Source organism: Sander vitreus, chromosome 1 (genome assembly GCF_031162955.1).
Source record: "Sander vitreus isolate 19-12246 chromosome 1, sanVit1, whole genome shotgun sequence".
Classification (NCBI taxonomy): domain Eukaryota; kingdom Metazoa; phylum Chordata; class Actinopteri; order Perciformes; family Percidae; genus Sander; species Sander vitreus.
The window spans coordinates 3,658,135-3,673,982 of NC_135855.1; the positions used below are offsets into that span (position 1 = coordinate 3,658,135).

At 40.2% G+C, this 15,848-nt stretch overlaps 1 protein-coding gene across 1 annotated transcript in view; it reads left to right on the plus strand.

Annotated features, from left to right (window-relative positions):
• LOC144521905 (neural-cadherin) overlaps positions 1–15,848 on the plus strand; it is a 340,271-nt gene that overhangs the window by 158,933 nt on the left and 165,490 nt on the right. Inside the window, exons 14-15 of the mRNA XM_078256568.1 lie at positions 7,485–7,612; positions 8,359–8,545. Coding sequence (XP_078112694.1) covers positions 7,485–7,612; positions 8,359–8,545 — 315 coding nt within the window. The remainder of the gene's footprint in view (positions 1–7,484; positions 7,613–8,358; positions 8,546–15,848) is intronic.

The window sequence follows — 15,848 nt, forward strand, 5'->3', positions numbered from 1 at the left end:
CAAATGTTGAAAACTAGGATGAATTCTTATCATCTAATATCCAGATCTAAACAGAATATGAAGGGGATATAGATTTCCTCCTTTATTTCAATAGCTGCCAGCTTGCTTCTTGATTAAGGTCCAAATCAACCCCAGTCCAGAATGCTTCATGGCAACATCATAAGGAGGACATCAGCTGATCTGAAGGCCAATATGCATCAACAATAAGCAGCATATTTACTGCCAATTTGTTAATCTTCCTTTCTTTATTCACTACCTACAAATTCACCTTTAAGAAAACTTCAGAAAAAAAAGAAAGTTATTGATTTAAAAGGAAATTCAATGGGCACATAGTTGATACAGTTAAACTTCGTGGGCGTTCAGACTGCAAACATCCCTGCATTAAAACAACTCAAACTGCTGAGTTGGTGGGCGGTTGCTTCAGGTACCAGTGAGACAAGAAATATGACCCAGGAAGTTCAGTTTTAGGAACAGGTACAAGAGTTTAAAGGCTCACTAGACACCAAAAATCTACTCAGCAGTTTACAATACTCTGAGGCAGGATTTTACAACTCTGGAAAGTTATTGCAAAGACAATTATTTGGTCTTTTGTTACAATGGTTGCAAGGTAAACAGGAGAAATATGGATTTCACATTACAAAGAAATCCACTAGGAAGGTGCACTTGCACATACTGTATGGCCGAAGCCGTTCCTTGCCAGAATATACTTTTCTGTGTCCTGGCAAAAGCTAACTTTTGTAGTTTGTTTGGCTTAGGGATTTTGCAGAAGTGTGAGTAAGTAGTAGTAGTACTAGTAGTAATAGCAGAAGTAGTAGCAGTAGTAGTATGAATAGTAGGAACCTGTATCTATACAGGACTTCTCCAAAAAACAGTTTAAGTTCTTTTCTTTTCCACTTGAAAGTAGCAATTCAAAATAGTTATAAATTCCAGTTACAAATAGTAGGGATGCACCGATTCATTGGTATGCTAATGTTATGATCTCCTCCAGTGCTGTGGTTATCAAGGACTGCGTCTTGCTGGTGGTGGTTTATGTCACTGATCTGTCTCCGACACGGTGTTAAATACCAGCTCGGTCTCACGGCAGTTCGTGTAAATGTCACGTTATTTGTAATCTATTGATACGTGTTCACGGGGACGTTTTTCTGGCCAGCACAGAAATGTGAAGTAATGTATTTCAATGGGAAGCATATTTCGTGGTCACAGCACGAAAATGGTAGGGAGTAGTATGAAAAGCCGAAAATCCACCTAGGGAAGCAAGTCGGGGTGGTGGATGGGTCAAACAAAGCAGGACTTTCACCGGCGGGGGTCGCTTGTTGCGTTTTGTTTCCCGTAGTCTTCCTAATCACAACCATCCGCAGCGGCCGTCTCCCGGCGTGTGAGGTGCCCTTTCCCTCTAGTGTTTTTCCTAAACCCAACCTCCGCCATCTGTTATTGTCGCGCGTCCCCCGCGGCCGTCTCCCGACGTGTGAGGCGTCCTTTCCCCGTAGGGTATTTCGTGCTGGCCTCCACGGAAGAAATGAGAAAAACGTCCCTGTGAACACGTATCAATAGATTAAAAATAACGTGACATTTACACGAACTGCCGTGAGACTGGGTTGTAAATACACCTACAGGGTCAAACAAAGCAGGACTTTCACCTGGGCGAGCATCCCGCGTGTGGCGTTTTGTGGCTTCTTTTCTTAATCAGCAGCTGCAGTAGCAGTAAATGCAAGCGGACTGTTCAAACTGTCCCGAGTCAGACTGCAAAAAAAACAACACATAAACATTGGCCACTGCCATCGGTGAATGTCATCTTATTTGGCAGTGAACGAGGCGAATACCGGTCGATACCGATGTTCTAGCGATAAATCGGTGCATCCCTGACAAATTTAAAGCCTTTTAAAAGTTTTTTTTCCCACACAGCACTGACTCAGCTGACCTTGTGCTGATGTGAAAGTTGTTCCAATGTATCAGAGATAAAACAGCAGCAGCACGATCTCCCTTTGTTTGAGAGAGACTGCAGAACTTCTAAAAGCTTTCTATAAGCACATCTGAAAAGTCTGCTTACGGAATATGGGGTTAAAAGATCAGAAATGTACAACGGATCTAAACCTTGGCTTTCAATGTTAATAACAGAATCTAAAATTGAATTCTAAAATGCAAAAGATGTCAACACACTGCAGCTAGATGCATATATGCTCTGTGCATTTGTTGTTACTCAATGTGAAACCGTGTTGATGCATTCTGGTCCAAAGGCAGACTTTCCTTTACACAACCATTTGGACACTTGAACTAAGAGGGTAAATGATCTACGATAAGTGGCAAATAAGTGTTGTATTCCAAAAGGCACTAAGTGTTAGTGAACAACACAGTCTCACTCCCTACTTGTCAAATGTATGACGCATGGTCAAGGACCCCTGGCGCTAGGGGGGTACCCGTCACGTTATTTTTCGACGAGGGGGTCCGTCAGATAGACATTCATGTTAATCCCTCACCGTCATATATAGACGAAAGAAAAAGCACGCCCCCTTAACTCATAATCTGTGACAGTTTTATTATTGCTATTTTTAGCCCAATAACAGCTGTTTTAATCAACATTATTCACCACATATTATCATGGTTTATATGTATTTCTTTTAATGTTATTATTTCGGTCTATTTCGGCCAGGGAAGCTGGATTGCTTGTTTGTTTATTTATATTTTTTAAACTATAACGCTACTTCTATCAACATTTATTTAGATGTTATCATAGTATAAATTTTTTTATTTTAATAAAATAAAATTGAATTTTTTTAATATTATTTCGGTCTTATTACCGGTGAAATATTACAGTATACTGTAATACAGAACATTACGATATGATCCAAGCTGGGCACATTCAAAGCTGATATCCCACAATGCAATGTGGGCATTCATTCACAGAATCGGACAGCGATCAGCAGGTTTTTAACGACAGTATTGCTTCAATGTACATATATATAATCAGTGTTTTAGTCAGCAGCAACAACACGTTGCTCAGCTTTGTTCCAGTAAGTTATGCACCGTAATAACATTTAAAAACATCCACAGAAGTGACGTAGTAATTACCGCTCCTCGTCTGTGAAAGAATGTTGCACGTGAGAATTTACACAATAAAATACCAATAATGAAAAAATAATGTTTTATGCTAAGCCCTTTGATTTGCCTTATATATACTATATACAAAACCTATAACTATATCCAAAGAGAAGCATTTTTTATTTTATTTTCCATACATACTTATTTAAAAACACAATGTTCTAATTTTGCAGTTGATGACTATTAATAGCAAATACTAAAGGGAAAAAAACGTGAGCATATTTATGTGTGGGACTTAGTTTGATTTAATATCACACTGCATTATTAGTTGTTTTAAATAAATTACTTTTTTGAAATATCAATTTATGGAAGGCCTAACATATTAATTATTATATTCAGAAGATGATCCTCATATCAATCACTATGGTTACAGCTCGTAGCCATCCTAACCTGTGTAGCCTTTACTGAGACTACCTTTTCAAAATTAAGAAGGGACTAGTTTTAGGAAACATTTTCAGGAAATTAAAAAGATAATCAGATTGTTGCCAAGGTTTTTCGTCACAGAGTAAGATGTATATAGCTTTGTATGGGTATGTGTACATATACAACATGTGTTTTGGCATTTCTGACACACTTCTACCTCAGCCTTCATACTGCACACAGACACAACTCACACATCTCATTCAACCATTTCACAAGCTGAGGAAAGGGTCGTGACATGGGTCAGAGGGTACCAGAGGTCATAAATGATGAACCAGTCAGTCGGCTCTGCTCCTACAGACACCTTCGTGTTCATGTGGACTTTGGCTGGAAGGCCCCATGGGCGTAAATCTGATCTAACAGTAGGGGGGGACAATAAACATAACATTTCTGAAGAGCATTTTTTGAAGAGGACAAATAATACAGCCACAATTATACTCATAGAGGACATGTGTTCACAGAGGAAAGCCTTAATACTATCATTAGTGTAGCATGGAGACTGTACCATTATCCTTCTTTTCAGCGTTTCTCTTGATTCAGTAAAAAAGCTGACTAAATTGAACAAAATATTCTTCTTTAAAACCATGTATTTATTTTTAAGTTGTTTATAATCAAGCCACAAAAATACCTTAAAACATAATGACTTATTTTGAAAAAGTGTCCCCATATAAAAGAAATACAATGCTTTTGTACACTTGTTAAATTAGCTGATCATAATGTAAATTAGTGAGCCACTGGTAAAGATCATCTGCTCACCCTGACAGCCACACACCCCCAAAAATATGAACTGAGCTCAACACACTTACCTGAGACTCTACACCTGACTGTCTCTGGTCTCCCTGAGACTCTACACCTGACTGTCCCTGGTCTCCCTGAGACTCTACACCTGACTGTCCCTGGTCTCCCTGAGACTCTCCACCTGACTGTCTCTGGTCTCCCTGAGACTCTCCACCTGACTGTCTCTGGTCTCCCTGAGACTCTCCACCTGACTGTGACTGTCCCTGGTCTCCCTGAGACTCTCCACCTGACTGTGACTGTCCCTGGTCTCCCTGAGACTCTCCACCTGACTGTGACTGTCCCTGGTCTCCCTGTTCCTCAGGTCTTTCTGTATTTCCATAAGCACCCATTCTTATAAAGATGTTACCAAATTGTCTTGATATGAGGACTTAATGTACTTACTTGGTGTTTTGGTGTAAGCCTACTGAAAAAGGATCTTATGTCTGTTTTAACAACAACACAAATCTTTAACGTCAGATGTCTAAATATGAGTTAGGTTCATAAGTTCACCACGTGGTCATATTATAATTATAAAATGATCTTGCGTCCTCCACATAAATATTAGGTTTCTTCTGGCACAGAGGATATATATTTAACTGAACAGCCACTTAACTTCATATTCAGGAAAACACAACTGTAGATCTTCAATATTAACCCTAATATCAGTTCACACACATAATGTTAGGCTTATCGCCGTGGTAACGTTAGTTGTAGTGGGTGCATTTCTATCCAACAAGCTATAAGCTAGGTAACGTTACATTATATTACACTAACACAGCAAACTTTTTTGTCATGACTAATTTATTAATTACTCAGGATCATTTCTATTTGAGAAAAGAACAACTTCATAGATGTTTAATGTGAATAAAACAGCCCTGAACCGCCTACTCACTACACTCCTGTCACTACCCGATGGGACTGAGAGTCTAGCGCAGATCCTACAGCAGGCAGTGGACCAAACCACTGTGAGGCAAGGGAGGGGGGGACTCAAAATGTTTCTAAACTTAAAAAGCATTTTTGGGGGTTTGTATTGTTTTTCTGCTTACACAGATGTTTTAAGTATACATCATTATATTATTTACAATACACAGAATTGTTTTAATGATATTTTTAGGGGGGGACAACCCTTAGATGGGGGGGGGGGGTCCTGACCCCCCCGACCCCCCTGGGATTTACGCCCTTGGAAGGCCCGTGTTCAAAGTGTGTGTTATCATTTAGCGCAGACACTCACGGTGAATCAGAGGGTTTATGTTATACAAGGCTGCATTACAGAGCATATTAATATGACTGTCATGAAGGTTGTGGAGAGGAATAGAAACCAGTCTCTCCAGGCAAGCACAGATAATATGGTCTGATCTATCTCAACATATTGCATGTGTTGTCTATCTTTATTCTCCATGCCAAGTATGAGCTCTTATCCTCTGGCAGAAGATATGGGTAAACTTAACATTTCTAAACTATAGGCCTAATTTGGACCTACCTCAATTAAAACTTTAAATGATGTTGCTTGAGGCTGCAGGGAAATAGCTTCATGATATATTATAGGGTTGTGTGTTGCTCTTGTCACTATTTGTGAAAGATAAACAACAGATTGTTGCTGTGTGATGGGCAGTCTGACTACATATCACTTTGTTTATGTTGTTTTTTATTGTAAGTCATCATCTGTATGATAAAACAATATGTCAAGTGTTATGTGTGAAGCATTTGAACTCAAGGCAGATATCCCTCTGGGGACAATAAAGTATCACCTGCAACATGGTCTCCATGATGTGTAAAAATTAAAACGTTGTCGTAGGACTATAGCAAACACACCGTTGGAAAGGTCTCAACCTGGACAGTAACATATGTCAGTCTGAAGAGGGTACATTACTCCTGCTTTGAAATATTGACCTCTGAACTTTGAACCCAGTCCATCTTTGAAGGCTTGTCATTTAGCAACAGAAGGAGCTACACACATAGGACCAGCTGTTATAGAAGGTGCTACACACATAGGACCAGCTGTTATAGAAGGAGCTACACACATAGGACCAGCTGTTCTAGAAAGCTCTGGACCTCCGCTCTCATGTAGATATGGTCACCAAAGTTGACCCACTGTAAGCACTGTCAAATATGGTAATAAGCTATTTTCACCTATTTAACGATTATATTTTTAAAATCTGATGACACCAGTGTGTTCACCATCCCAAAAAAACCCAGGTTGTATCCAAAATTATACACTACCAACTTCTAATTATGAGAAATACACCAATATATTTATAAAACTACAACTCCCATAAGAGACGCCACAGAAGCTGTTACAAAGCTCGTGTATTTGTAGTTCTTCCGGGGTGGGTGGGGGGACATGTTGGACTCCTGTGTTTCTGCTGTCGGCCGTGGCTGCTGGCTCCATTCCATTTCAGATTGCTGCCGCCCGCCGGCCGGCGGAGCAAACAGTACATGAGACAAATACATGAAACTGTATTTTATTATTATTAATATCTTCATTGTTTACATCCTCAAATACAACATTAGACAAAAACATCAATATTACGAATATTATGTATTTTTATCTTCTTATCAGCTGAGATGTACTGCGTCACTTCCGGAGTCTTCAGCTGATTGTTTGAAATGTTATTACGGTGTATAAGTTACTGGAACAAAGCTGAGCAACGTGTTGTTGCTGCTGACTAAACCACTGATTATATATATGTACATTGAAGCAATACTGTCGTTAAAAACCTGCTGATCGCTGTCTGATTCTGTGAATGAATGCCCGCATTGCATTGTGGGATATCAGCTTTGAATGCGCCCAGCTTGGATCATATCGTAATGTTCTGTATTACAGTATACTGTAATATTTCACTGGTAATATTTCAACTAAAATAATATTATTAATATAAAAAAAAATTATACTATGATAACATCTAAATAAATGTTGTAAATATATATATATAAAAATATATATAATATAAAAAATACTACTTGACATATTACTTTAAAAAAAGAAGACAACTTATTGATTGAATTGATAAATGTGCTACTAACAACGACTTGTTGGTAATGAGCAGGTATGTAGATTTCTAGATGGTTGTGACCACCTAGTGCTGTAGGCAATTTGGGCCCATCAATCATCTATGACGGTTTTATCAAATCCACCTCATACGCAATGCAAAAATAACACTCTCTCTTTTCCTATCCTCTTCCTTCTCTAGATGTAAATGACAACGTCCCATTTTTCACTTCCTCTATCTACGAGGCCTCGGTCACTGAAGGCGCAGAATCCGGAACTTTGGTTTTCCAGGTTTTAGCCAATGACCTCGACTTGGGTCTCAATGGCAAGGTGAAAACACACACACAGGCACACGCACGCACACATGCACGCACGCACGCACACACACACACACACACACACACACACACACACACAGTCAGTTGAAAGTGATGTTTGGAACTCAGTTCCTTTTGAATACATGCACTCAATCATTTTTTTAGTCTGCCTCTTTTTTTGATGATTTAAAATGTGTTCTTCCTTGCTGTATAAATGTATAAAGCCGTTTAACAGTGTTTTAGCACCTTTACCTAAAAATCTGTCATATGCATAGCTTTTTTTTCATGGAGTAATCTCCCAAGTAGCATACATTTTGTCAAAGGAAAGCCAAGTTTTAAAAAAGGAACTTAAATCTCACCTTTATATAACATTTTCATCTTGAGGTTTTATATCTCATTTTCTTTTGTTGTAATACATATTTGTTCTCCTTTGTCCTTGTGAGCTAGCTACATGTTAACTCTAAACCTCACAACGTCATGCTGTGTAATATAGTGTCATGTAATGTTTTTTTAGATACAGTTTTTTTCTTGTGTTTTCATTGTTATTTTGTTTTATACTTGTTAGAGTTTGTTATGTTTCTTTTCCGTTATGTGTCATGAAATGTTTTAATATTGTCTGATTTAATGTTTTTTTTGGACCCCAGGAAGACTAGCTGGTCACCTAGGCGTCTGCTTATGGGGATCATTATAAAAACCAAACTAAACTAAAACCTGACCCCCTATATCTATTTTTGTCTGCCTCAACCCCCCACCACCCAGATCTCCTACTCCCTGCTGGAGGATCGCAGTGGGGACCACCAGTATTTCCGTATTGACCCAGAAATGGGATTCATCTTCTCCCAGACTGTGTTTGACCGCGAGACCAAAAGCTCCTACCTTTTGGAGGTTCAGTCTGTGGATGGCTGGGAGTCAGCGCGACCTGGCAAACATGGACAGCCCAACTCTGGTGAGTGAGGCTGACACTGCACTGAACAACCTGCGACTGAATTGATGGTTAAGTTCTGGTTGCTGAGGTGTTGCTTCAGTTTGTCCAGTATTGTTACGTCTCCTTTACCTTGCACGGCAGCTGGATTCTCGTGAGATCATGCCAGAATCGCGGGATCACATATCACACAAAAATCCATCTTGTCAGTCTTCAAGTAATGTGTTTGTGTCTACTTACCGCACCAATCAGCATCCTGTGAGGGGCTACCTGCAGCTACGGGCGTGGTTTAGGTGTGTGTGTGTGACGGCCGCAACTGTTCGACCAAAACTACAATGGCGGATGTGATAGACAGATGGTTCATCCAATCACCTACGAGGTTGTTTTTTTTAAAGCGCCAGTTTCCGATGAAGGGTTCTCAGATGGTTCTGTTTAACAATCTGTTGCGTCTGGTTAATGTCTGGTGCCTTAGTGTTAAGAACTGCAGTTGTAAAAGCTGTTATGATGTAGCTAGGTGTAACTGGTACTCATTGATAAAGAGTGGCTGCAGTACACAGAGGTGAAACTGTGGGTTACCTTAATTACCCCCAATAGGTTTTTTCCTGTACTCCACAAATATGTGACAACAAAAAAGGCAACCCAAAACGTATGTGGACACATGGACATCACACCCATATGTGATGTGTTGAACATCTTATTAAATGGCTGCTGTCACAGCCCCCACTCCTCTCGCAAGGCTTTACACCTGATTCAGGAACCTGTCTTCAGGGATTTGCTCCCATTCAGGAGTATCAGTGAGGTCGGCCACTGATGTTAGGGGATAAGGCCTGGCTCACAGTCGGCATTGCACTTCACTCCAAAAGTGTTGGATGGGGTTTAGGTCAGAGTCCTGGCACGCACACACATGCACGCATGCACGCACGAACATGCACATGCACACACACACACACACACACACACACACAAATAAACTTTTTTCCCAGACCTGGGTTTGTGTCATTATCATGTTGGAATAGCAACTCAAACTGTTGCTACAGAGCTAGATGAACACCATTGTCTAGAATACCATCATATGCTGGAGCATTAAGATTTCCATTAAAACTGCCCTGGACCATTATTCTCTCGTCACCCAACAGTTGGCACTGTGCATTCAGGCAGGATGTGCCTTTATGTTCTCCTGACCTAATTATGTCAAACCCTGCTTTCCAAGTAGTGAAGCATCATTCATTACTGCAGACTAGACATTTGTAGTGCTCTAGCACGGTGTGCTTTACACCTGTCCAACCAAGGCTTGGCTTTGCGTATGATCATTGGTCATTTTTTTGTTTATTTTTAGCCCAGAAAACGCGTCCGAAACAAGTTCACACGCCCATATTACTTATGTTGAAAGTCATTACAATTATGACTACATTATTTTGGCCATGTGTGAAACTATGTATGTACTATTGTGTAAGAATGTGTGCATGTGTTTCTATGTGTGGCTGGCTGTGTGTGGTGTAATTGGCCCTTTGCATGACTCTTGTGTGGCCTACCGCTTCACTGCTGAACTGTCATTGCTCCTAAACTGGCCAGGGAAGACATTTGACAGACGGACTTTTAGAAATATTATTTCCTTTGACATTGTCACATTAAAAGTCACTGAGCTCCTTAGTAGAACATATTCTACTGCAAATGTTGATGACATTCAGATTGCATAGCTGCATGCTTGATGTTCTGAACCCACTAATTGGAAGGGCTCTCCACACACCTTTCTATCATAATATATCATGAGATACTGCAGTCGCTTAACTAAAGAATTTTAAACCCAGCAGTTGAAGCAATTAGAATGGAATATACTTTATTGTCATTGAATACAACAAAATTTGCTGTGCCGTACCTGAATATAAAAGTAATAAAAGTAATAAATACACAAATACATACTCCAACATACACTCCTAACATACACTCGTATCCCTATCAATAAATATATGAACAAGCATTTTAAAAGCATGGAAACAGTATTGCACAGGTTGTATTATTGCACATCTAGTTCATGACACCCAGGTGGGGAGATGTTTGATTTTGTTCGGTTCAGTGATGAGTCTTGGATTAAAAACTGTGCTTCAGTCTGGAGGTTGGAGCTTTGATCGCTCTGCTGCGCCTTCCAGAGGGTAACAGACAGAACAAGGGATGACAGGGCTGGGTCGCATCTGCCAGGATGTTGTTAGCTCTGCAGAGGCTGTGAGTCCTGAAGGTGTCCTCCAGAGAGGGCAGGGTGATTCCAATGATTTTTGCCACAGTTTCTATGACTCCCTGGAGACATTTGTTTTCCCATCAGCCTCTGTACAATCAACATACCAGGCAGTCAGACGGTGTGTTAAAACGCTTTCAATGGAGCAGTGATGAAAGGCTCTGAGCAGTTCTGCAGACAATGTGTTCTTTGCCAGTGTCTGTAAGAAGTAGGGCTGAAGATGAGCCTTTTTAACCAGAGCAGAGGAGTTGATTGTCCATGTGAAGGTCCTCACTGATGTGAGTCCCCAGAAACTTAAAGCCGGCGAACCCTTTCCACTTCCTCTCCCCCTGACGGTTAGTGGCGCATGGTCTCCTCTGTGTCTCCTGAAGTCACTGTGTTCTTTTGTCTTTTTAATGTTCAGTGTGTGGTAGGGCTGCACAATTAATCACAATTGTATCGAAATCGCAATATGGACTAGTGCAATATCCAAATCGCAGGGGGCCACAACATTTGTTAATGGCAAAATATGTGTCAAACTATTCTGAATGAAGTATTGTGGTGCTGCAGAGACTTCCCGGCCTACAAATCGTATCCTACAGACTAAAGAAAAAAAATTAGGGCTGTCAAACGATTCATTTTTTTTAATCGCGATTAATCGCTGAAGTTCTATGGTTAATCGCGATTAATTAAATTTTTATTATATATATATTATATTATATTATTTTGCATTTCAGAACAGTTTTTAAGTACATATTAATAATTGAAAGCAAATTTTACCAGTGTATCTTGATTGGGAATCAAATGAATGCAAACAAAGTTACTTTATGAACTTGATTTTAAGATTTGTAATTATTTATTTACTGTAAACAAAATAAAAATGTGTGAATCTGTCATTATTGCACAATTCCTCCAAGTACCTAACTGAAAAACTAAAAATCCCTATCCTTACTAGAGTCAATATAGTGTTTAGTAACGCCTAAATAATGTTGATTACTCACTGACGTACAGTGATCACCAGTTAATGAGCAGCTCATTTCTGCACAAGTCCGTGTTAACACAGCCCATCTCGACTCTTACCCGGCGACAGAGAAACAGGCTGGATAGTCCGGTACACTGTTGTTTCCACAACAACAAAAACACAGCAGTCTCTGAACTCGCGTTGGGAGTTTCGTTGAAGTTGGATGTAGTCCAGTTTTTGTCTAATGAACGGACACTTGTAAGCAGGATTGATGGAACAGGTGGCCGGCTAGCGTTAGCTTTCCACCTAGCTAGGTTATATTCCAGCCCCCGTTTGCGTTTCACCACTGAGGATATCCCCCCGTGATCGCCCGCTCCGGCCGCTGCAGCTGCTCGCTCCGGCTGCCGCAGCTGCTGCTGCTCGCTCCGGCCGCCGCTGCTGCCCGCTGGTCAAACTAACCTGTACGGCGGGCCACAGCAACCTCTTATTTCCGAACATTCATCTCTCCCCCGCCCCCCGAGGGCCGCTGGTCTAGCATCACGTTAACTGCAGACACGTAACTATCGGTAAGCAGGGTAAGTGGTGCTTACGGGCCCAGACCAATGAGGGGCCCGCGTGACTGGAAGATATTGATTGACAGCCGGGGCCCCCTATCGCATTTGGCCACTGACCAAGCGGGAGTGAGATCAGGTCAAATTAATTTTCTTGTTTCAGAGACCGTTCTTTTCACGTGTGTGACTCAAACATCTCACATTTACCAACAAAACATACAGCGAAAGACTGTGCAAAGCATTTCAGACCGTCCTGCCAACCTGTATACATTTTAACATCAATGTACGCTGTAACGATTTTTCACTCTGAAGTCACTGAAAGCTGCTGCTGTTTACATCCTGTCTGATCTCTGCAGCGGGCGGGGCTGCTGAGTTCCCCCCGCGACTGACACACACACACACACACACACACACACACAAAATCACACACGGTGGATGCAGGAAAAACCAGAGATGAGACGTACAGGATGACTTAATTGAGGACAGCTACACTCGTTATTGTAAGTGCAATGCTAAGTTAAAGTTCAATAAGTACTTTATTAAACCGTATGAATGTGTGTCCCAGCCCAGGATAGGAAATTAACTAACAATGTAAAGATCAGCAATCCACTGACAGTGACAGATATGTTCAAATTTGATTCATTCATAAATTATTTTTTGTCTTAAATCTACCAGCCATTTTCATATTATACCAACATTTGCAGCATCCTGAGCCTTTTTGGTAAGGTTCCTAGGAAATCTCAGCCCAGAGTAATTAATTAATAGTAATAATTATTATTCTCCCCAAAACAAGTTTCCTTTTTAAAGAACTATACAAAAACTTTTTTTGCAACTTTCACTGTCTTCTGCAACTTCATTGCAACAAACATACAAAAGACATCGCAACTTTTATTGCAAAATCAGGCATTTTGGGCCGCAACAATCTAAAAAAAAGGCTACGAAATCCTGGAGGGACTGCCCTTGTGTGTTTTTTCATGTGTTATGGTGCGCATTCACCAGTGTTTTTTTGTTGTTGTGGTGCGCGTAGGCTACTCCTGTCATCTCATCTCTTATATGCTGTTTCTATGATCCTATCCTGTCCTATTGATGGTAGCCTACTCGTGGACATTGCGCCGTCATCACGTGCTGTTGTAGGGGGGCCCGCCTTGATAATCCTGCTTAGGGGCCCGGTGTTGGCTCGTTACGCCACTGGTTAACTGTACTACTATGCTTAGCTCTGTAGGTGGTAGCTCAAGCTTGACGTGCTTCGTGATATTTTTAATTCGGCTTTACACAATGTGCATATGGCTTTCGACTTGTCTCACGAGCCGTCCCAGGAGTTTTAGAAAATAAAAGCGCCATTCAGGATTTCATTGCTGCTGTGTTTCTCCATCATGCCTGCAGCCTGCAGCCGCAGGATGTGTTACGAGGAAGTGGCAGCTTGATGATAAGTAACGGTGCTGCAAAGGGTCAAAATAGTAGCCTGTTAGGCACGATGCGAAGCCGAGTGAAGTGTAAAATAAATTAATAAATGCCGGCATGCGATTGATGCGATTAAAAAAAATGAATCGCAACGCGTCGGCCCTTAATCGCATCGCGATTAATGCGTTAATGCTGACAGCCCTAAAAACATCTTTGTTTGGTACAGATCCTCGCAAAAATCACACTATAATCATTTTACTTTCTTTCACTGTTAATAATTTTCAATGAGAATGATACAAAAATGATCATTCCCTCCAATATCGTGAATCATATCGCAATGTCAGTCAAAATAATCGCAATTAGATATTTTCCTCATATCGTGCAGCCCTAGTGTGTGGTTATTGTCCGTGCACCACTCTGTCACCCTGTCTATTTCCTCCCTGTATTGTGTTTCATTGTGGTCTGAAATCAGTCCCACCACTGTTGTATCAATTGCATTAAAAAATTTAAGAATATTCAACCCAAGGCAAAATGTATGTAGACAAAGATCACCACCCAGCTCAAAAGTTGTCCGATTTTTTTATTACCTACATGATGTTTTTCTGGGACATGATCCCTGCAGTTCATTTTAAACATGTTAATTATACTGCTTACGGAATTAGTAGCTTTCATGTAAAAATGCAAACAGATTGATGTAATTGCAGAAATTATTTAGATTCTGTTGATATTAGAGTTGTAATAGTATATAGGGGTGGTGTTTGCTGTTACGCTGACTGAAAACGAGGACACGCACAAAGAGGGAGAGAGCTGTAGACAGCTGCTCTGTAGACTTCAATTAAGGCTCCAAATCTTCATTGAAGGCAGCAATAAACTCTGTTTTCCTCTTTCTGTCTCTTCCCCACATCTGCTCATCTCTCCCTACTGAATGTCCAAAGGCCATTTTTCTCATCTAGTCTCTCTCTCTCTCTCTCTCTCTCTCTCTCTCTCTCTCTCTCTCTCTCCCTCTCTTCTCCCATCTCTCCATTTCTCTCTCATTTGCTGCCAGATGAAATGCATACATGCTCGGTAGAATAGAGAGACACGGAGAAATGAACAGATGTTGAGGCAGATGGGTGGATGGACAGAGGTGTTGAAAAAAACAGCAAGACAGACCAGGATATATCTTTAATACATTTGATTAGGGCTGCAACTAACGATTATTTTCATAGTTGATTAATCCGTTGATTTTTTTTCTCGATTAATCGATTAGTTGTTTGGCCTATATGTCAGAAAATGGTGAAAAATGTGGACAGTGTTTCCCAAAAGCCCAAGATGATGTCCTCAAATGTCTTGTTTTGTCCAGAAAATAGTTGGCGATTAATTTAAGAGTTGACAACTAATCGATTAATCGTTGCAGCGCTACATTTGATCATAGATTCTTAACAGGTCCTCTCTCTAGGTTTGGCTCACTGTGACATTTGTGGCAATATAAACAGAAGTTAAATATTAAGCAGAGCAGAGACTGCACTGAAGCTGTGGGTGTTATTTTATTTTTATCTTTTCTGTGTTGTGAATATTTAATAAGGTGCCATTAAGAAGGAGGGGTGACAGGCAAATTAACAGATATTCAACACAGATTCACACATTAAAACACTCAGCGAATAGTAATAATAATAAAATGAATTCATATAGCATCACTTTTTTAAAACGATGTTATAAAGTGCTGCACGACAAGATGAAATACATGGGAAATAATTTCACTGTGGCGTGACTGAATTTTAGTCTTCAATCAGTTAAACCTTTAACGAAAAAAATCTCACTACATTTTGAACAGCTGCTGTCCTTAAAACTTTTACTCTGAAGCAAACCTAAAAAATACAGAAATGAAAAACACGATTTATAAAAGCATGGCAAAGTACCAGGGTGGCATGTTGTGTTTCTCATTAAAAAGAAGGCAGAATACCAAAATGATCCCCTCAATTGCAGATGAAATGGGGGATTTTTTTATTTTTTTTTTTACATCCAAAGATCATTAATAATTCATTTTAAAATGATAGAATTGCTATAAATCTGATTTATCCCACGACTCTCGTCAAATCAAAGGCTGTTATTTCCCCTCCTATTTAGCTTCCTTTTGTTAAAGTTGATCAAATTCAGCTCTCATAGCTCTGATCTAGTAAGAAATACTTTTGACTATTAAATGGTTGCAGTCTGAACATCTTTTCT